This window comes from Caretta caretta, chromosome 1 (genome assembly GCF_965140235.1).
Source record: "Caretta caretta isolate rCarCar2 chromosome 1, rCarCar1.hap1, whole genome shotgun sequence".
In the NCBI taxonomy this organism is placed as follows: Eukaryota; Metazoa; Chordata; order Testudines; family Cheloniidae; genus Caretta; species Caretta caretta.
This window is the reverse complement of record NC_134206.1, coordinates 17,792,294-17,813,703: the sequence shown is the minus strand read 5'-3', so window position 1 is coordinate 17,813,703 and position 21,410 is coordinate 17,792,294. Positions and strand designations below refer to the sequence as shown.

At 41.1% G+C, this 21,410-nt stretch overlaps 1 protein-coding gene across 14 annotated transcripts in view; it reads left to right on the top strand.

Annotated features, from left to right (window-relative positions):
* The window catches only part of TENM4 (teneurin transmembrane protein 4), a 2,292,082-nt gene that overhangs the window by 2,033,936 nt on the left and 236,736 nt on the right, over positions 1–21,410 (top strand). For 11 of the 14 annotated variants that reach the window (XM_048840453.2, XM_075126356.1, XM_048840387.2 and 8 more), the window contains 3 exons: positions 2,230–2,482; positions 11,249–11,347; positions 13,093–13,328. In XM_048840453.2, coding sequence (XP_048696410.2) covers positions 2,230–2,482; positions 11,249–11,347; positions 13,093–13,328 — 588 coding nt within the window. The remainder of the gene's footprint in view (positions 1–2,229; positions 2,483–11,248; positions 11,348–13,092; positions 13,329–21,410) is intronic. The other 3 variants (XM_075126359.1, XM_075126347.1, XM_048840446.2) reach the window with 1 other exon arrangement.

The following is a 21,410-nucleotide window of genomic DNA, read 5'->3' as shown; positions in this document are numbered from 1 at the left end:
TCTAGACTGTTCTCAGTGGTAGCAGATGACAGAACGAGGAGTAATGGTCTCAAGTTGCAGTGGGGGTGGTTTAGGTTGGATATTAGGAAAAACTTTTTCACTAGGAGGGTGGTGAAGCGCTGGAATGCGTTACCTAGGGAGGTGGTGGAATCTCCTTCCTTAGAAGTTTTTAAGGTCAGGCTTGACAAAGCCCTGGCTGGGATGATTTAGTTGGGGATTGGTCCTGCTTTGAGCAGGGGGTTGGACTAGATGACCTCCTGAGGTCCCTTCCAACCCCGATGTTCTATGATTCCATTGAATGATTGTATTATTAGACAGGGTTTAACTGCAAATTTGGTAGACACTTTACTAGTGTCTAATAAGTCTTCAATGTCAAGTGATTACTATAGGAGGGAGCAGCCTTATAGCCAAAATCCAGCCATTGGAAATATTCATCTGTCAGTACTGAAATGGTGAAAAGGAGCAGCCTGTTAACCCAGACTGGAAGAGACTCAACAAATTCAGTGTACAAATGAGAAGAGAACTTCATCTATCAGACTTATTATTATTTTTTTATTCATGTTATATAATGCCTAGGAGCTCCAGTTGTGGAATAGGACCCCATTGTGCTAGCCACTATACAAATGATCACTCAAAGATTGCCTCTTCTGTTCATTCCCTCTGAAGTACCTGGCATTGGCCACTGCTAGAACACCGGGTGCTGGGCTAAAGGGATCACTGGTCTGATCCAGTATGGCCATTATTATTTTAAACACAGAACACAAGAAAAGGTCCCTGCTGTAAAGAGCCTAGTGTCTGTTACTGAGCAAGAGTTCTCCTCTTCATTGCCTTGCCCTGGGCTTCAGTGACAACCTAGAAGTACCATGTCCAGGTTTCCATGGCTATTCAGTCCTTGAACTCTCCGAGACCATGAATTAATGGCATTTTTGGTATTTTTGCGTGATATGGATACCTGGCTAGCAAGATCTGAGCTAAGATGACCATCTCATTTCTCATAGGCCACCATACAATTATGATATGTTGATGACTTGCACTCGTTAACCTGTTGAAACCAGTGATGTAGAGGTTAAGCATTCTGTATCTCATTACCAAGTACCCTGAACTATCCATCTCCCACAAGATCCATTAGCAGTTTTTACTTTTTTCTTAATTTCCCAGAAAATATGGGCAAAATAAATTATCTACCAGTTATTTTATACCCAAAATCCTTATCTGTTCTAATCTTTCTTCATGTGTTTGTTCTTTTCTGGAACATTTGCTCTCGCTTCCCTCCTTTCCTAATCTCATCCTCACCAGATTTTGTTCACTAGCACATGACAATGTCTGGAATTTTAAACAAAGTAACCTTAACACGGCCCCAGTACCACCCTTCTTTCCTATCCTCATCCTTAACTGTTTCATTTCACTGACACCTTCTATATCTATTCCCCAAGCCTTTTTGTACTCCGTTTCAGTAGTTCTCCCTCCTTTTATGCTGTCTACATTTGTAAATTGTGTATCGATACAGTCTTATGCCTGTCTTGAAATCCAGAATGAACTCTACTATCTTTTACCCCTATCTTCTGGTCCGGTTAGAGAATTCAGGCAAAGCAGTGAGAACAAACTTCAATGAAAAGTGTATTTACCTTGCTTTATTTACCTAGGCTGGTTATATTTTGCATGCTGTATCATAAATCAGCATCACTACAAAGATGGCAATTACACCTGCAGTTGTGAGTCAGAACTAATTCGATGATAGGAACAGACCTCTTGCAGTGTTCTAAGCCTTTATAACATTCTTGTATGAAATGTATGTTCTGCTGTTCACTTTATACAAGTATTGTATGTTTCATTAGAAGTTATTGAACAGGACCATGTTTGTCTTTTGAGTTTGATTTCGTGTCTGTGGTCTTCAACGGTATGTATACACTGGAATAAAAGACCCACGGCATGACTTCGGGCTCACGGAGCTGTGTAGACATTCAGGCTTGGCAGGAGCCCAAGCTCTGAGACGCAGCGACCGGGGTGGGGGCAGGCAAAGCTTGGGCTCCAGCCAAGGTCAGACATCTACACAGCAATTTACAACCCCACAGCCAAAGCCCCGCGAGCCTGAATCAGCTGACCCCGGCCAGCCACGGGTGTTTAATTGTTGGGTAGACATACCCTTAGTCTTCATACTTCTTTGAACTGCTTGTGCGAATGAACATTGGCTGGAGTCCTAAACCTTACAAATACTTACTTATGTTTTAGATCACCCTCCAGGTCTTCAGAACCATTCAAGACTTCGAACTCCTCCACCTCCACTACCACACGCTCACACGCCAAATCAGCATCAAGCAGCCTCAATCAACTCCCTAAACAGAGGGAACTTCACGCCACGTAGCAACCCCAGCCCTGCTCCTACTGACCACTCTCTTTCTGGAGAGCACCCTGCCAGCACCCAAGAGCCAGCCCATGCTCAGGACAACTGGTTACTCAACAGCAACATCCCACTGGAGACTAGGTAGGGTTTTTTTTTAGTTATTTACAGTATTCTATATTCAGCTTAGTGTATGCCATAGAAAAATAGTAGAGAGACAAGGTGGGTGAGGTAATATTTTTTGGACCAACTTCTGGTGGTGAGAGATAAACTTCCATGCTTATACAGAGCTCTTCTTCAGGTCTGTGTAAGTTCAAAAGCTTATGTGTGTCACCAACAGAAGTAGGTCGAATAGATGAGATTACCTCACCCACTCTAATATCATGGGACCAACATGGCTAGAACAACACAGTATACATGGAAAAATATGTCTGTTTAGCCACCGGTTCAGTTTGTGAACTGATGTTTAATTTATCCATTCCAAGTTGTATGTATTATTCCTCCTGTCTTTTATTTGGACTAAGAGAAGAGGAAATTGCTCTGCTTCCATATACTAAAAATATCATTGGTATTAACAGTGGCTTATAATTTTTTTCCCCCATTTAAAATTAAAACCAGAATCATAGATTAAAAACGTTTATTCTTAATGTATTTTCTTCTTATGTGGTGGGATAAATCAATATCCTATTTATGAAACTGAAATCAGTCAATATATTGAAAAGATTTAGCCTTCTAGCTGTGCCTCATCCAGCAGATAATTATTGTAATATATAATGCAGGAAAGGTTGATCTTGTTAGACCTAATCAGAAAGGGGGGAATATGTTGCTGCATTTTACTATCCTCCAGTATTGCTTGAAGCAGTATGGAACACTGAATGGTGGCACATGAGTCAGTTAATATTGCTTCCATTAACTTCTCGTGTTCTTTTCCATGTGTCTCCTGCCTTTCTGGTACTGGATAATTGTATGTCTTAGTATCGTCCTTATTTATCCTGAGGAACTTGCTCCCTTTAAAATGTTTTTTCCTCAGAAAATTGGCTAAGATTTCAGCAAATCTCTCAAAGGTCTAAGAATGAAAGCACCAAGTTTCGTGGAAGTGATGGCAGGTGGTCTTATTTGGATTTACATCTAGACAATATTGAAGTTTCATATTTATGAAGAAATAAACTTTCTATAAATTAGAAATGGTCTGTAGATCTGTGTGGTACCTGGTAACAGATGTGCTCCTACCTTGTCCTAAGAAAGTACACACAATGGATAATGTGTAAAATTACCCACTCTTTGCTTGAAGAACCACAAACATAAACCTTTATGAATTCAGTTTAAGAAGGGCTTCTTCACAGAGTAACAAGAACGCTAAAATGAGGGTCAGATCTGTCTATAATGCATATAGACACTTACCATTGGACCCCACATAGTCTTAGGTTGATCCATAACCTTTGACTCTCTGTGATTTTGCTGGATATTCTGGATATGACTGAATTAATAATAGTATCCCCTGATGGTTGTTCATGCTCCCTGTCGTATTCCCCTGCAGGATATGCTACACACCCGTAACTACTTGGATAATGAAAAGGATGCTCGCTGGCATTATTTAATACCAGGCTGATTAGACCTTCCTCTCACCTGCTCTTGATATTTTGCTGCTGCAGCTTCTGAATAAGAGATGAGGCTGCCAGCTCTCTTGCCCCTTTCCCACTGCTTGTGTTCACAGTGGGAAGAGAGACACCGGTGAGAAAAAGTGAAAACACACACACCTGAACACACCCAATCTTTCTCGCATAGACACACCCACATACAATGAATCCTGAATATGTGCCTGCACTCACATTAAGGGCTTGTCTAGACAGTGAGTTAGTGCATGGCAAGCTGCAGTATAAATCCACAACATGCTAGCCTGCTGCACACTAATTGGTTGTGTGGGCCCTGATACCACACAGTGAAAGTTCCGTAGTGTTCTTTGGTCGACTTTTATTTCAAAGGAGAGTAGATCAAAGTGCCGTAGGGAACTTTTAGTGTGTAGTAGCAGGGTCCACATGGCCAGTTAGTGTGCTTTGTTTACACCCCAGCTTGCTGCACACTATCTCACTGTGTAGACATGCCCTAACACACACTGTCTATCACAAACAAACATGCACACAATTTTTCCAATTAACCAATTCTCTGCCCTCCCCACCATATCTGTTTGCTTCTAAGCTGGGGCTCATTATAGTTCCTCAACCCCACTTCCTCACACCTGGGCCTCCTCAGCAGTTTTGACTCAAGACTTCCCCTGATGACAGATGCCTCTACTCCTGTTCAGCTTACAGAATTACCTCCTCGTTCTCCAGAGATTGCATTCTTCCATTCCCTTTGCCCAAGGAGAGATCCACTGGAGCCCCAATTTGGTCCCAACCTTGATATCTGTTTCTTCCCCTCCCTAGGCCTGAGGACGTGTCTTCTGGAGCTAAACTGGGGCATATAAATTCACTTAACTGCCTCAGTTGGGATGAACAAACCACCAGGATAGATTCCAGACAGAAAACAACATTTACTAGATCCCAAAACCGAGCTAAGGGCCAAATTTGTCAGTCCATTACATTCATGGACTCTCATTGAGATCAATGGGAGCTGTATGCATCCACTCTAGGGCAGAATCTGCTCAGTTGAGTCACCAAAGCAGCACTGCTGAGAACATTGTTTTTAAAAGCAGGTGCATATTTTGATCTATCTGTGTCATAAATATAAAGGGAAGGGTAAACCCCTTTGAAATCCCTCCTGGCCAGGGGAAAGCTCCTCTCACCTGTAAAGGGTTAAGAAGCTAAAGGTAACCTCGCTGGCACCTGACCAAAATGACCAATGAGGAGACAAGATACTTTCAAAAGCTGGGAGGAGGGAGAGAAACGAAGGGTCTGTGGGTCTGTCTATATACTGGTTTCTGCCGGGGATAGACCAGGAATGGAGTCTTAGAACTTTTAGTAAGTAATCTAGCTAGGTATGTGTTAGATTATGATTTCTTTAAATGGCTGAGAAAAGAATTGTGCTGAATAGAATAACTATTTCTGTCTGTGTATCTTTTTTGTAACTTAAGGTTTTGCCTAGAGGGGTTCTCTGTGTTTTTGAATCTAATTACCCTGTAAGATATCTACCATCCTGATTTTACAGGGGGGATTTCTTTATTTCTATTTACTTCTATTTTTATTAAAAGTCTTCTTGTAAGAAAACTGAATGCTTTTTCATTGTTCTCAGATCCAAGGGTTTGGGTCTGTGGTCACCTATGCAAATTGGTGAGGCTTTTTATCCAACATTTTCCCGGAAAGGGGGGGTGCAAGTGTTGGGAGGATTGTTCATTGTTCTTAAGATCCAAGGGTCTGGGTCTGTAGTCACCTAGGCAAATTGGTGAGGCTTTTTACCAAACCTTGTCCAGGAAGTGGGGTGCAAGGTTTTGGGAAGTATTTTGGGGGGAAAGACGCGTCCAAACAGCTCTTCCCCAGTAACCAGTATTAGTTTGGTGGTGGTAGCGGCCAATCCAAGGACAATGGGTGGAATATTTTGTACCTTGGGGAAGTTTTGACCTAAGCTGGTAAAGATAAGCTTAGGAGGTTTTTCATGCAGGTCCCCACATCTGTACCCTAGAGTTCAGAGTGGGGGAGGAACCTTGACAATCTGGGTAAGAGCCATGTTCGCAGGCACCTCTGAACTGCAAATTATGTCCCAATTTAACATTTTTATGGCATTTCAGTCTAATTGATTTCTCAGGGACTGACTGATTAAGACCCAACTAAGAAGCTGGCCCTAAAAGATTAGGACAAAATTACATGTTAGTACTGTAAATGTGACTTGGCCACGGTTGCAATAATTTTATTAGGGTACCAACTCTGGTGCATATACACTCAGGCAGTGAACTTTACCTGTTGTTTCTTTATTAAGGAAATGTACATCATAGCTTATTCTGTACCCAATTCTGCAGCCCTTCTATGAGTAGTCCCTTTGATTTCTGTGAGGTTACTCCAGGATCAGGTCCTTAGCTATCAGGGATCTATGGGGGCCTAACCTATTTTTAAACATGCTCCTTCCATATTGTCTCAGGATTTGAGTACATAATATATAACTAAGGCCCTAACTCCTAGAAGAAACTGAGCAAAAAATGATGGCTAAATCGAACAGTATTCAGGTCTAGCAGACTGTACTCATTTTAAAAAAAGGAAAAGGTGGGGGAAAACACCTTTCAGTTGATTTACAGCAGTCCAGTTATGCACATTGTTAGCCTATGTAACCATGTTATTATAATGGCTTTCCTCTGCCCCTTCCCTCTTGCTATTTGTTACACTTCCTTGTTGCATCTTGTCTTAATTTAGATTGTAAGGCCTTTGGAGGAGAGGTCTTGTCTTCTTTTGTGGATGTACAGTGACTAGCACAATGGGGTCACCAAATCTACTTGGGGTCTCTGGGCACCTACTGCCATACCCAAAATAAATAATAACCTGGCTTTGTGGGATCAGTGGTGTAACCTCAGAGTTAAAGGCCCTCCCGTGAAAACATCCCGCTCCTAGATGTCCAAATCCATGGACCATGAGAGAGAGAGAGCGAGCATCAGAAATCTTAACAATTACAGTGATACATGGAGAGAAAGAGAAGTGGTCTGTTAGGTATCTAGAGCCCAGACTATACCCCGTGTTAAACTGAAAACTCTGACACATCCTTAACTATAGCATCAATACTGCTCCACCATAATAGATCTGGTGAATGTCTCTCCAAGTGTGAAGCAGTGTGTTTTATTTACATATTACTTAACTGTCATAGATATATTGAGGAATTCATATGATTGCTCCTAGCCAGACTGGTCATCTAGAATTTACTCACAAGAAGAAGTCTTTGTATGTAGGTTAGGGCTTTCACTTGCTTCACAAACTACTGTCATTGTTACTTTATCCTAGATGTCATCACACTATACATTGACATTGTATAGAAAACAGATTATTTGTTGCAGTTATGTAACTTCTGAAAGGTCAGCTGGAAGGGCATTATATTGCCTTTATAAACAGGTAAATGATTCTATGAGCTGATGCTGCATAACAAATTAGTAATTCAGTTGGTCATCATCAAGATATTATTGTTCCCCCACTAAACAAACTATTTGGATAATAGATATGTTGTAGAACTAGTAACAACATAATAAATAGAGACTGCACTGTATCGAGGATTAGTAACGTGTGGCTCATCTCCGACATCCACAGATCTTCCCTTTACTTCGGTGAGAGTTCTCAGAGACCAGACACCATTGTTCAGGTTTGTCCTTCAGACTTGAGAGCAGAATTCTTCCTACTATGTAGAGTAACTGTGTAGTTCCTTCCCACTGCAAAAATCTAGCTACTTAGGGATCAAAAAGATCAGTAACTAGTGGAATAATAAATAAGTAAACCACAAAAAGTTCAACATTTAAAAAATAGATTCCATCCCAGAGCAATTAATCCAAGAATTAAGACCTTTGAAGTATAGAAATATGGTATTGTGATAATCTCATGTCAAAAATGGAACTGTATTTCTGTTGAATATCCATTTTTGTAATTCCACACTAGCCAGCACAGAGAGATGACATAAAGAGAAAGCTATATCTTTTAAATAGAGACCAGCACAAGCTAGAAAATGTGTATAAAACACTGGATTGCAAACCTCTCCCATCCCAAATTTGAAGGTGTTTGGTTTTGATTTTTAATAACATTGGGACTATTTGCAGAATTCAGATCTGGGTTCAGCTTTTTAATGACCTTATCTAGGGATGTTCAGAGTGGAGGGTTGGGTGGGGACAGGTTGAGTTTAATGCAAAAGCTAACATAAATGCAAAGTATAGGTGCTTAAATCTTACAAATACTATACCCATCAGAATTTCATATGTTGCTGGAAGAGGAGCCCCTCTTCACATCTCCTCCTTCCCTCTTTTTCTTCATTTCTTTTTCCTCACTCCTCTCCCCTTTTCCTCTAGTTCTCTTTCTGCCTCTCTTTTCTCCACTTCTCCAGCCTTTGCTGCTTTAAAAGCAATTTATTGTATGAAAACATCTTTGCTCAGCAGTGAGATCTTACAGGTGAGTCATTTCTCCCCACGCTTTCTCTGCTCTTTATTCCTCCCTTTTTTTTCTGACCTCTCCTTTCTGTTCTGGTAAATGTGACCTTGCAGTGAGCAAATAAATGCCAGCTGAGATAGCCATTTGCTTGGCACAGCTGTAGCTTTAGGGCAATACTAGTCCCAGAGAATTTCAGCTGTAAGCACGGAGGACCAGATTATACCTCCCTGACTCATGTTGACTCAGGATTTTACTCCAGAATTAGCATATGTACCCAGAGTAAACCCCTACTCAGATTAAGTAAGTGGGTAGAATCTGGCCCATAGTAAAGAAAGAGTCCAGTTGCATAATAATTGCCAGTGTAGCCCAGTGTGTGACTGCTCTGTTCCTGACATGCATTAGAAGATCACATAACCCAGTGTTCTCTTCCATTTTATTGACAATTCACAACTGAAATACATGGAACCACCAGTTTTACACAAATTTTAATTATTCATGAACCTTTTCTGATTACTGTGTTGTTAGGTACGTTGCCTTTTATCCTTTAAAGGCTCTATGTGTGAGTGTGTAGCTTCCTTATTACAGTGAGTGAAACACCCAACTTTTCCTGCATTCTTGAGGAAGGAGAGGAAGCAGTAAATACTTTGAGATGGGTTGATATTTCCAGTGCTATGTCTCAGCTTAAGCATGTTGATCCACTTTACTTGAAAGCTATGAATATGAATCACACTCCTGTCACTGGGATCAACTGCAGATCTGTGCTGTCAGTGCAGCCCATAGCCAACAAAGGCAAGAGCTTGAACTAACACAAGTGCTGGCGTTAGCGAGAAGGAGAGATGAAAACTAAGGTTAAGGACACTTCATAGAGGGAGGTTTACATAATGCGGCAGGCAGCACTGAAGTTTCCCTTGGTATAGCCTGTTACCTGAATACAGCTTCTGTGATAGAGTTCACCACACGCCTCTCATATCCTGTAAACCCTTAATCCTGCATAAGTGATAAAGTGTCACAATGCTGATGAGTTTCTCTTCTTTAGTCTTGGCTTGGGAATTTACTGAAGTTTCAAGATACAGACTTAGATTTACTTTTGAAGTTTGAAAATAGAGAATGGCAAAATCAGGGATGGATTTGATTTTGCAAAAGATGAAAAGTATGTTCTTGTGTCTGGTCTTGTGGCACAGGAGTGCAGGCCAGGAGGTCTCAGTTCTGGTTCCCAGCTCTGCCTCTGACCGACTGTGGGACCTTGGGCACCTTCCCCTGTCTGTGCCTCATTTTCTGTCAACTGAGACTTAAGTGTTTGTAAAGAGCTTTGAGATCCTTGATGGTGCTATAGATGTTCCAAATGTAATTATAAAACATTTGAAGTTGAGTGGTTGTCTCTCGGTCACTCCCCATCCCCCCAACCAAAAGTATTAAGTAGTTTAGGATATATGGCTCTGGATTTGGCTGATCTCCATATATGTACAAACAAAACTGGGAAGGGGCAAGACTTTTCAAAACCCAAACCGGGGTATTTCAGACTAACGTGCCATTTGTTTAAGCTATCCATTACCATCAATCCATTATGAGAATTACGGATAACTTATTCAACTTTCTGCCACTCAGTAATTGAGAGAATGTTTATTTAAAACGTGCACATGAAAGAAAACCCAGATATCTCAACTTCTATATATCAGACTAACATTGCCTCACTAAAATAAGTAAGAAGATTAGATTAATTCAGTTGTTAATTACCCAATTCAAAGTGCAAAGTAAGGATTTAAACAAAACAGAGAATCATAGAATATTAGGGTTGGAAGAGACCTCAGGAGGTCATCTAGTCCAATCCCCTGCTCAAAGCAGGACAAACACCAACTAAATCATCCATCTGGTTAAATTTTGGATGGAGATATGTGATGATTAAGGCTACATTTATGTCACAGAGGTCATGGAAGTCACAGAATCTGTGATTTTCCAGAGACCTCCCTGACATTCTCTTCTTCAGCCCATGGGGCTTCAGGACTCTGGAGCTGTCAGGCAGTGGGGCCCTGGCAGGGTTCCAGAGACAGGCGACAGCAGCGACAAGCAACAGGGGGGCCCCTGCAGATTTCCAGCAACAGGTGACAGACTCCTGAGGGGGCCCTTCTCAGGGTTCCAGCGATGGGTGACAGCCTCACACGGGGTTGGGGAGGGAGTAGGATGCCGCGGGCGAGCGGTTGGGATGTACCATTTTCTCTTTGGGAAACATGGTCACCATGCAGCTCCCAGCTGCTGTGGGTGAAGGGAGAACCCCACAGCTCCCAGCCACAATGGTGGTGGGGGGAAACCATGGAGCCACAGCAGACAGGTCACGGCTTCTTTGAATTTTTGTTCATTGCCCGTGACCTGTCTATGACTTTTACTAAAAATAACCATGACAAAATCTCAACCTTAGTGATAACACAAGATGGAACCATGGTATTGACAGTATTTGGGCAGTGAATTCAGTCTTCGCACCTAAACAGACACTGATGCAGACTCATTATTGGAGTACAGCTTTACTAAATTAAGATTTGGTCTTTTGAATCCAGCAGATCAAAAAGTTTCATACATATTTTTTGCACTGTCAGCAAAATAATAAAGAATGTACATAGACATAAAAAACCTAACTTTATATATATATATGCACACAGGGATGTGTGTCAGTTCATATATATGTGTGTATACGCATACTTAGAAGTGAACATTCTTAAATGCTGTATATGTATATGTGTAATATCCTATACATATAAATATATGGTCCATCATTCTAATTCCATGCACAACTGCACTATAACCATTGTGGTTTATAAGATCACGCTTCATAGATGCATGACTCACTGGCTTCATTCATGTTTCCATATGTACGTAGAAACATAGCAAAGCAGACATTCCTAGAGACATTGCAGGACAACCTCATTGAGATGGACATTCTCACCTCCTCCCGACATGACGGTGCTTACAATGATGGGTATGTGACACGTATGTGGTCTTCCTGTTTACTGTACAGTCATTATGATCTTTGCATGAAAGCATTTGGTCACTTCAGTGGCGTTTTAAGGGCAATGCCATTTTTTGCCTCTTCTAACATGGCTTTAAAAAATGAAGTTCCTGAGCTTGGAGCACAGCATCCTGTACATATTAATGGCAGCCTCATTAATATGCTGATGATCCATAGCATCTCATTGGCTTTCTTTGCCATTTTGAAAATCATTTCATTAATAAGATGTATCTGTAGCAATTTACAGTCTTTTATAAACGAAGGTTACTAGGATTTCAGTGAAGACATTAAACTACTATGAGGCTGGCTGAACAATACTGCAAATGTTAAACTGATATTTTCCAGGTTCATTGCCTAACAAATCATCATCAGCTGCAATACTGCTTGTTATATTTGTACACTGCAGATGCAGCTTCCGTGGGGACCAAATAAAGCTGTTGCAAAATATAGTAAAGAAATGAATTAATAGTGGAGACACTGCTGCAAGAATTAAAGTTTTAACATAGATGAATAGTGGAAATAATGAGTCATGCTCTAGCAACCATTATTTTGTACAGTTAATGGGTTTGCCAGAAGTAGCATAAACGTTGTTTTAAAAGAAAATCCACATCACTTTATACTGCACAAATCGTTCCATGACTTTTCTTCACAGCAATGTTTCTGCATGTGAAAGTTTTTCCCTATTATTACGTGTGTGTCTTTGAGATGGAAACCTTGGGCCACATGCTCAACTGGCATAAACCAGCATAACCCCATCGACTTCAGTGGGGCGGTACTGATTTATCACTGCTCAGGATCTGGCCGATAAAATCATGACTAAAAATACTAGTTGCATTGGACCTGATTCTGATCCCACAGTAGTGGAGTTACTCCTGATTTACACTGGCCTAGAGAGAGGAGAATCAGGCCTACCACCCAAGCTACTACTGTTTCTCCTTCCTTTCCCTTCACTCCTGAAGAAAATCCAGGAAAAGAGGGATTCGGGTGCCTTAAAGTTCTCAAGAGCTTTTCCTGAAAATTGTAGTCTTCATTTACAGTTTGTCCTAACTCCCATAGAAATCAATGTGATTCTTCCCTCTGACTTTAGTGAGACTTGCTCAAGGTCCTTACATTGCTGTCTCCCAAGCCACACAAAAAACAAGTAGGCTAAAATATGGCTGCTGTCAAAATGTTGGGATGGAAAACTGGGAACACTGTGACATTTTGGCACCGTGAAACGACCTGATCTCCCTTTTCCCCATCTCCACACAGCAAAAAAACCCCAAAAAACGAAAACAAAACAAAGTTCTCCTGCAGCAATCAGTATATTTGGGTACATTTTCATGTTCTCCACCTCCAACTTGCTCCCATTAAAATTCAATTGAAAGTTTCAGTGGGAACAGGATCAGGCCCTCAGTCCTGCCTGCGTGAACTGATCTGTCCTAGCAGTGCTTGGGATCTCTCATTTCACTGTAATGTGAGCTTTCCCGTGGAGATGTCTCTTTCTGTCAAAGTGTTCTCTGCAGTATTGTTGGCGCTGTGACGTTTTTCTTTTACTCTGTGTGACTTGTCTGTTCTTTATTCTTCTCTTCTGTGCATGGCATCTGTGTATTTACAAATCATTGTGTGAAGCTGCTTTCTTCACTCAGGAAGCAGCCACCGTCCCTAAGCTTTGAATTCTGCCTCTGCTTTTATTTTTGTGAAGAGTCACCTACTCTTTGTCTTTCTTCCCTCAGGCACTTCCTGTTTAAACCCGGAGGCACCTCTCCCCTCTTCTGTACAACATCGCCGGGATATCCCCTGACGTCCAGCACTGTGTACTCACCTCCCCCTAGACCCCTTCCCAGAAGTACCTTCTCTAGGCCTGCCTTTAATCTGAAGAAACCCTATAAGTACTGTAATTGGAAATGTGCTGCTCTGAGTGCCATTATCATCTCAGTCACGCTGGTGATCCTGCTTGCTTATTTTATCGGTAAGCATATTTCACTTTTCAGCCTTTTTATCCTCTACCCTCAGCACCAGTGTTGCTAACATTTGGGAACTGCAAGACCAAGTTGGTTACACCCATAGTAACTAACAAGTAAGACCTCTTGGGGCTTGTTTAGATGGAGAGTTAGTGTGTGGTAAGCTGAGGTGTAAATCTACAGTACACTAGTCTGCCATGCGCTAACTGGCTGCATGGACAATGCAACTGCTCACTAAAAGTTTCTAGTGTGCTTTGACATATTCCAGTCTCAAATAGCAGCAAATCAGTGTGCACTAGGGAACTTTTAGTGTTCAGTGGCCGGGTCCATATGGACCATTAGAGCGCAGCCAGCTGGTGCACTGTGGATTTACATGCCAGCTTGCTGTGCACTAACTCTCTGTCTGACAAGCCCTGAAACCTGTGTAAGCCCATTGACTTTGATGGGTGTTGCAATGTTGGGCTCACTTCATTTAATAGTACCACCAAAGTTTAATAGAACCTATTCCATATGCTGTATGTAAAGAGTTTGAATTGTTCCTTTTTTGCTGGAGAAAGTGTTGGAATCAGCTAGAATGAGACAAGCCCACCTACAATAAAGCATAGTAATGAGACCGGGGTCCCGATTGTGCTCCCATCAAAGTCAGTGGGAGCTGAGTCAGACTCCAAATCCTGAAATGTTGGTCCTGTTCTTACTCCGGCAAAATCTCCACTTGGCTTGGAGCTAAATGTTGCTTGTCTTACTCACGCGAGTAATTTTATTGAAATCAATGGAACTACTTGCATGAATAAGAGGAACAGTCTGGGAGTTTTAGTAGACTGAGGAAATAGTTCAGGGGCTTTGGCTCAACAGGACATTTTGAGGGTTAGTGGAATAAATTAACTTTGAAATACAGAAGATATGGAAAATTTGCTGTCCTGTTGCAGCTGTGCAATGGCATTTTTGTTTGAATTTTGCCTGGTATTACCTTTCATTTCTCTTCCTTCTTCGCTGATAAACCTGGTATTAGTTTATATAGGTTCTTTGCTAGACTCCTCTTTTAAAAAGGCAATGATACAAACTGTTGTGTAGCCAGAGGTGAAAGTGCCTGTTCTGTGTGGCACAAACAAGCTGTTGTCTTGGATTTCACTGTAACTTCCTGTAGGCTAATGATCTGTAAAATATTGCGATTAGAGCTAGCAAATCGTTACCTGGATTGAAAGATTTTTCTCTTTCATTTCATACGTGTATAATTATTACTACAGTTACCACCAATGTTCAGTTTCACCATGTTCCCTTTATGTGTGCTGCTCTAATGACTCAATCTTTTCCACTGCTGACTCGTATTATACTTCAGTCACTTTTGTGCCTGCTATAATAGGAGCAGAAATGATTAATTAACCAGCATTAAATCAGTAACAGTTTGATGGAATGTACAGTCAGTTTTCATCATTTGCTACTTATGTTTGAGCCTGTCTGTCTCATTTATCTAGCATTCTCCTTATGCACTGAACAGGGTTCCATTGGACATTATCTCTCTGTGTCAGAGGTATCTCTTCATAGCTCACTTAAAACTTTGGTGTCCATTAATTATGACTGTGGATGTGTATATACTTTTGCTGTGTTACAGACAGGTCAGGAAGGCTGGCTTGCCTCTTAATGGTCTCCTGTTCAGAAAACTTTTCCAGCAGTTTTGAAAAGAGGAGAGTCCTGATTTAATTCATAGTTAATATGGTTAAAAATTATGTCCATGGGTTATGCTTTAGATCCTTTTTTTCCCATTTGGATGAGTCCTGTGGTATCTGCCAAGCACTGTGTGTGACTGGCAAGGTGCCAGGAATGCTGATCAGGTTGAAGTCGTAATTATGGGTCATTATTGCTAATTTCTAAAGGAACTATCAATTATTAAAAATAAAATGCATCAGTTCAGTACAGCATAAACATATTTAACAAAGAGTGTCACTGCCAGGCCCACTGATTTAATCAGCAGGCAAAAAAGCAGTTATTTAATTAGATTTTGATGAAAAAATGTGTTTAATTTGAAGTATAATCAATTATTAATTACTGTAATGAGAGACTCTGATTGGATTTACTAATTAACTCATATAAAAATTATGAATAACCTTTTCATTTGTAATTATTTTCTACATCCTGTCAAGTTGCAGATAAGAATTGTATCACCTACCAAAAAAAAATTTACTTCGACCAACTTCTGACAAGATGGGTTGTATCCTGATCAAAATTATGACGTTTTTAATAACAATGCATTTTTTTATTTTCTGGTCTGTTTACAAAATAAGTGCTTATTTATTGTTAGATCACTGATATGTATGTAGTTTTGTATTCATGCTGAGTAGTAGCTCACTCCTATTGATTTCCTTGAGACTGTTTGAATTGTTAAGGTATTGTTGAACATGAGTAAGTGTGGCAAAATATAGCCCTTATTATGTCTAGTGAATGTTGATAACTTGGCCAGTTGCCACTGGCTCTTGATAGTTAAAGTAATTATGGAAATTCTCTTTTATGACCATTGGCCCAATCCAAAAGAAGTTGAAGTCAATGGAAAGTCTCCCATTAAAGTGAGCAAGCTTTGGATCAGGGCCCATGGCAGTGATTTGGAGTTTAATTCTCTTTCATCCACCTAGCAGTTGGTACTAATGCTCCAGTCCACTGGGAAAGGTAGTGCATCTGAATGCCATTCACAGCACAGTCCTCCATTCAAATTAAAACAAAAACAAAAAAACTAGAGCCAGAGACTTCATGAACTCCATTAGGGACTTTGCTATTGCCAATATGTTTTACGTGACAGGTGCTCAGATACAATGGTGATGTGCAGCAATACAAAACAGACACACAGATATTAGAGAGACAAGGTGCGTGAGATAATATCTTTAATTGGACCAACTTCTGTTGGTGAAAGAGACAAGCTTTCAGGCTTACACAGAACTCTTGCTTAGGTCTGGGATGGAGGGATGGATAGATTGATCAGCATGAAAACAAAGAGCCATTTGGACCTTTTTGAAACTCTTTGCAGGAGACAGTTGCGTCTTTTAAAACACATCTGTAGCATCCACTATGTCATCTATTTAAGACTGAAAAGCCATAGAGCAGCAGGTGTATTTCCAAAGAGTTTATGCTCTTTAATAGTCTGTGGCTTATTTATCTTGCTGTTCTTTCATTTCAAAGATCTGGGGGTGGGGGGCAATCAGGAAAGAAGCAAGAGTCCATATAAACTTAATGACTGGCACCATGTGTAAACATTGTGATCTAGCTGAAGCTTTTGCAGGATTGAATCACTGGTTTTCAGAGATAATGGCAAACAAAATAGAAAAAAACCTATTAAGCATCAGAGGCTATTTTTCATTGGAATTAACCAGCTTTAAATTCACTTTCTACTATCTTTTCAAATATTCATTGAGACTACACTAAGTCAATTGCAACAATGCACACCAATAGCAGTGCACTGCATGCACTGACAGCTAATGCAAAGGAAGAGCCTTATAGACAAATCCTGAAGACACATCAGAGGCTGGTCTTGTAAGGTGCATACACCAAAGAGAAAACTGTATTAGGTCAAGGCTGCAACATGAAAACTGCTAGAGCAGTGAAATCAGAGCCACTAAAAGGAAAGACTTCGTTAGGCAGCCTGTAACTAATCTGCAAATTTGCTGTTCCTGGAGGTCATGGAAATACATGTTGTGGCTGTAATTTTAACAGAAATTTTCATTTGGGGAGAGTTTGTACTATTTTCAGTTATACAAGGTATGGCAGTAACAAGGATGACCAAATCCTATGCTCCAGAGTATTAAACTGTGTAGCTGGTTGGGGCAGTCAGGAAGGAATTTTTTTCTCCCATGTACAAAAAGGTACAAGTGGCCAAACTCCAAATCCTGCCTCTTTTTCTGCAGGCTTGGAGGGCTTTGCTTGCACTGGAACAAGTCTGGTTCCACTGTGCAGTAACTGAATAGAATTTGGGGACCCCGCAAGCCACAGGGCACTGCTCTGTAAGAGCTCCATATCTAGAGGCTTTTAGGGGCAGGGTGGAGTAGATGGATCTCCTGCTGTGCAGATATGCTGCCCATTGAGTCTGCATATGTGGTAGGATTGCCAACTTCCTAATTGCACAAACCTGCACACCCTTGTCCCGCTGCCTTCCCTGAGGCCATGCCCCTGTCCGCCCTTCCTCCAAGACCCCGCCCCTGCTCACTCCATCCCCCCTCCCTCCGTAGCTCGCTCTCCCCACCTTCACTCACTTTCAGCAGGCTAGGGCAGGGGATTGGGGTGCGGGAGGGGGTGAGGGTTCCAGCTGGGGATGTGGGCTCCAGGGTGGGCCAGAAATGAGGTGTTCAGGGTGTGGGAAGGCATTCTGGTCTGGGGCACGGGGTTGGGGTGTGGAAGGGGGTGGGGCTGGGGATGAGCAGGTTGGGGTTGCAGGAAGGGGCTCCAGGCTGGGGCCAAGGGGTTCCCTGGCCAATGGGCGCTGCAGAAGCAGTGCTTGAGGCGGAGGCAGTGCATGGAGACCTCCTGGCCATCCCTGCACCTAGGAGCCAGACATGCTGTCCGCTTCCAGGAGCTGCGCGGAGCCAGGGCAGGTAGGGAGCCTGCCTTAGCCCCGCTGCACCACCCACCAGACTTTTAGCAGCCTATTAAAATCTCCTGGATTGCTTTCAATAGCCCCCAGGAGATCGAGGCCAATTGTGGTAGACTCCCAGCCAATCCAGGAGGGTTGGCAACCCTAATATGTGGTAGGAACAAGGGTTTCTGGGACAGCTCTGTGGAGAAGCTTTGCTATCACTCCACATCTTGGGAGGAAGAATTCTGTCCCCATAGAGATCATAGGCATTAGAAATGGAAAAGACTTGTTAGATTATCCAGCTCTCTCATGTCCACCAGCTGCTTGGCTAGATACTAGGAATGGTATTGGCTTCTAAGTGAATTAGGGATGAAGAGTAGTTGCTTTCATCTGAAACAGAAGAAGTATCTTCCTGATCCAGTTACCAAGCCAGATGGATGTATAATTTGATGTAGTAAAGCACTTGCTATTTTCCTGCATTTTAAGCATGTGCTGCGGTTGCATTTCACAAACAGCAAAAGAGATGTGCATTTGATTCAAATTAAAGATACGGATGGAAAATGTATTACAGAGCCAAAACAGCCACTCATTTGATTGGAGTCAGATCTCTCTCTGCTATTTCAGCTCTCCATTTATTTAAACTCCTTACAAGCCACTTTTTCACTTAGAGCTGCATTGCTCACGACCTGCAAAAGGCTTCAACAGTAAAACGGTTCCAGCAGTGTGATGTGTTTATAAAGCAGCTTTCTTTCTGTTGTTTAAAGATTGTCCCAAAAGCTAGCTTGGGCTCCGTTTATCTTTGATCCTTTGACACTGTGTACTAACTTTAGTTCAACTCAGCGTTCCGAAGTTTCTAAGTATCTAGCTATGCATTTCTGAGGCAGCAATTACCATGGTGTCTGGGCACCGCCTGAGATCAATAGGAAAGTCACTAATGCTTCATTCTTCAGCTTGTGCTGGCTTTATTTAGCCTATGTTTATACTGAGATATTAAGGCTTTCTTTCACTCACCCTAAAATATAGGCCAATATTTTGCCCTACCAATACATTTCCTTCATTTTCTTTTTTCACTTTTCTTTCCTAATCCAGGATTAAGGGTTTTGTTTGTCTTCTTTTAATTTACAGGACCCTTTCCATTCCTTATTTCCATCTAATCTCAGCTAAGAAAGACACAAACAACACACCAAAGGATCCTTTCTGGCAAAGCCTTTATACATTGTGATCTGTTTTTTAGAGCAGGGGACTTGGCATCACAATTCAATTTACATTTGTGTCCTGAAATTATTTCATGGGTAGTGTGAGACTTAATTAATGAATATGTGCAAAACACTGAGACCTAGTGGTGAAAGGTGCAATTAAAGAGCAAGTATTATTATTATTCACCCACTATTATGGTATAACACCTATATTTAGACCTAGATTAGATTTTTATTGGTAAATTGCAGTAAATGTTGACTTTATTGTACACACACATTGAAAAAATATTTTCATTGATAATAATAGAAATCTACAGATAAACCAAGTGAGAAAAATGCTGCTTGAAAACTTATTAGAGTCAGAATCCAGGGATTTAAACTTTGGAATTAAGCTTGTTTATAAATGGATTAGCAAATGAATAGTAAAAAAAGATATGATTTGTTATTTAAGGATACTTACTCTGTGTATTTTGACGTGCGATGTTGATGATTTTGTTTTAACAGTTTAGAAAGCTTTAACTCTTGAATCTCAGCATCTACTGTCATTAAATAGTTGTCTTTTTGTGGGCTCTTCTCCCACCCCTCCCCCAAATTTCCTGCAAATGTGAAAATTTAAATAGTTAAAAATAATGGTTAAAAATGCTTAAAATCCATAGTTTTGCACAATTGTGAAATTTTAAATCTAAAAAATGCTTATAAATAAACAACAATATTATCCATTGAAGTTATAAAAAACATTGATTGAATTCTGCCAAGCCTACTTATAGTGCCTAAAGAGCACAATCAGGTTGGGCCCCATTGTGCTAAAAGTTGTACAGACATAAAATGAATGACAGTCACTGCATCAAAGAGCTTACAGTCTAAATGAAATGTGTTTTCTGTCTGTCTTTTCAGTTTTTTATACAGGTGCCCATCACCAAATCATCTGAGCACCTCCCAGAGACAAATGACAATAGATATTTTTTAAAGTATTTCAGAATAGCAGCCGTGTTAGTCTGTATTCACAAAAAGAAAAGGAGTACTTGTGGCACCTTCGAGACTAAGAAATTTATTTGAGCATAAGCTTTCGTGAGCTACAGCTCACTTCATCGGATGCATCCTTTTTTTAAAAGTATTGTAATTCATAACCTCCTGTATTATCAGTATGAGAATGATGGCCTGCTTCTTCTCTGACATACACCAGTATTAAACAGGATCAGCTTCATTTACAGTAAAACTGGTGCAACTGAGATTGAAATCAGTCCAGAGTATCCTACCCATGCTGTCTGGTCCCATAAAAATCAATGGCAAAGTCCCCATAGATTGCAGCAGGATCTGGATTGGGCCCTAGGAAAGTCTACAAACAAAAACTGTTCTGATTCTGGAAAGTGGTCTGACTGAAAGCATAATATATCAACTGGATGCTGACCCTTCAGTCTGGTGTTAAGTGATCTTGTTGATAATCTCACCCCTGAGATTCACATTTTACCCATGTGAATTACCTCTGGGAACCAGAGGCATGAAAAGAACTCCAACTAAATGGAAAGATGCCATCAAAATGGAGCTATTGACTGACCCTTGAAAAATGCTTCATCAAGACAATTTAGAGGAACCCCTTATGTTTTTTGTCCTACAGTAAGGATGGTGGGGAAACTCGGAGCCCTTTCTTCCTGTGGGCTAGCCACCTTCATACTCCGCTCTTATTAAGGAATAACACTTAGGGCAGCTGCTATGTGTAATGTGTACAAGATACAAGTTGAGTAGAACTGAGCAAGAGCAAGCTGCCTGCAGGGATCTGGCAATGGATGTTTTCACTGGGCAGTTCTAGGGTGAATCACTTTAATGTTTAAAGAAAAGGAAGACTTGTGGCAGGTCGTGAGCTACGGCGGATCCACTGAATGTACCCGATGAAGTGAGCTGTAGCTCACGAAAGCTTATGCTCAAATAAATTGGTTAGTCTCTAAGGTGCCACAAGTCCTCCTTTTCTTCTTGCGGATACACTCTAACACGGCTGCTGCTCTGTCATTATGCAAGGCATGTAATGTTTAAGTCACTTTATCAGCTTCCCCCTAAAGTTATATAAAATACATAAGGCTCTCTAAAGTGCAGATCAGTACATCACTATCTCAGAGAGCGCAGAGGAGGCTGCACTTTAGGACTGTACTTGTAAGAAAGGCAGCAATCATTAGGGAGAAGAAACAAGCAAAGGACAAAAATTTGCCAGGGCAAGTCCTTGTCAGTCATTCCCTTCACACTTTATCTTCCTTTGCTGGTGCTTTAGTAAAAAGGAAAAGGAGGACTTGTGGCACCTTAGAGACTCACAAATTTATTAGAGCATAAGCTTTCGTGAGCTGCAGCTCACT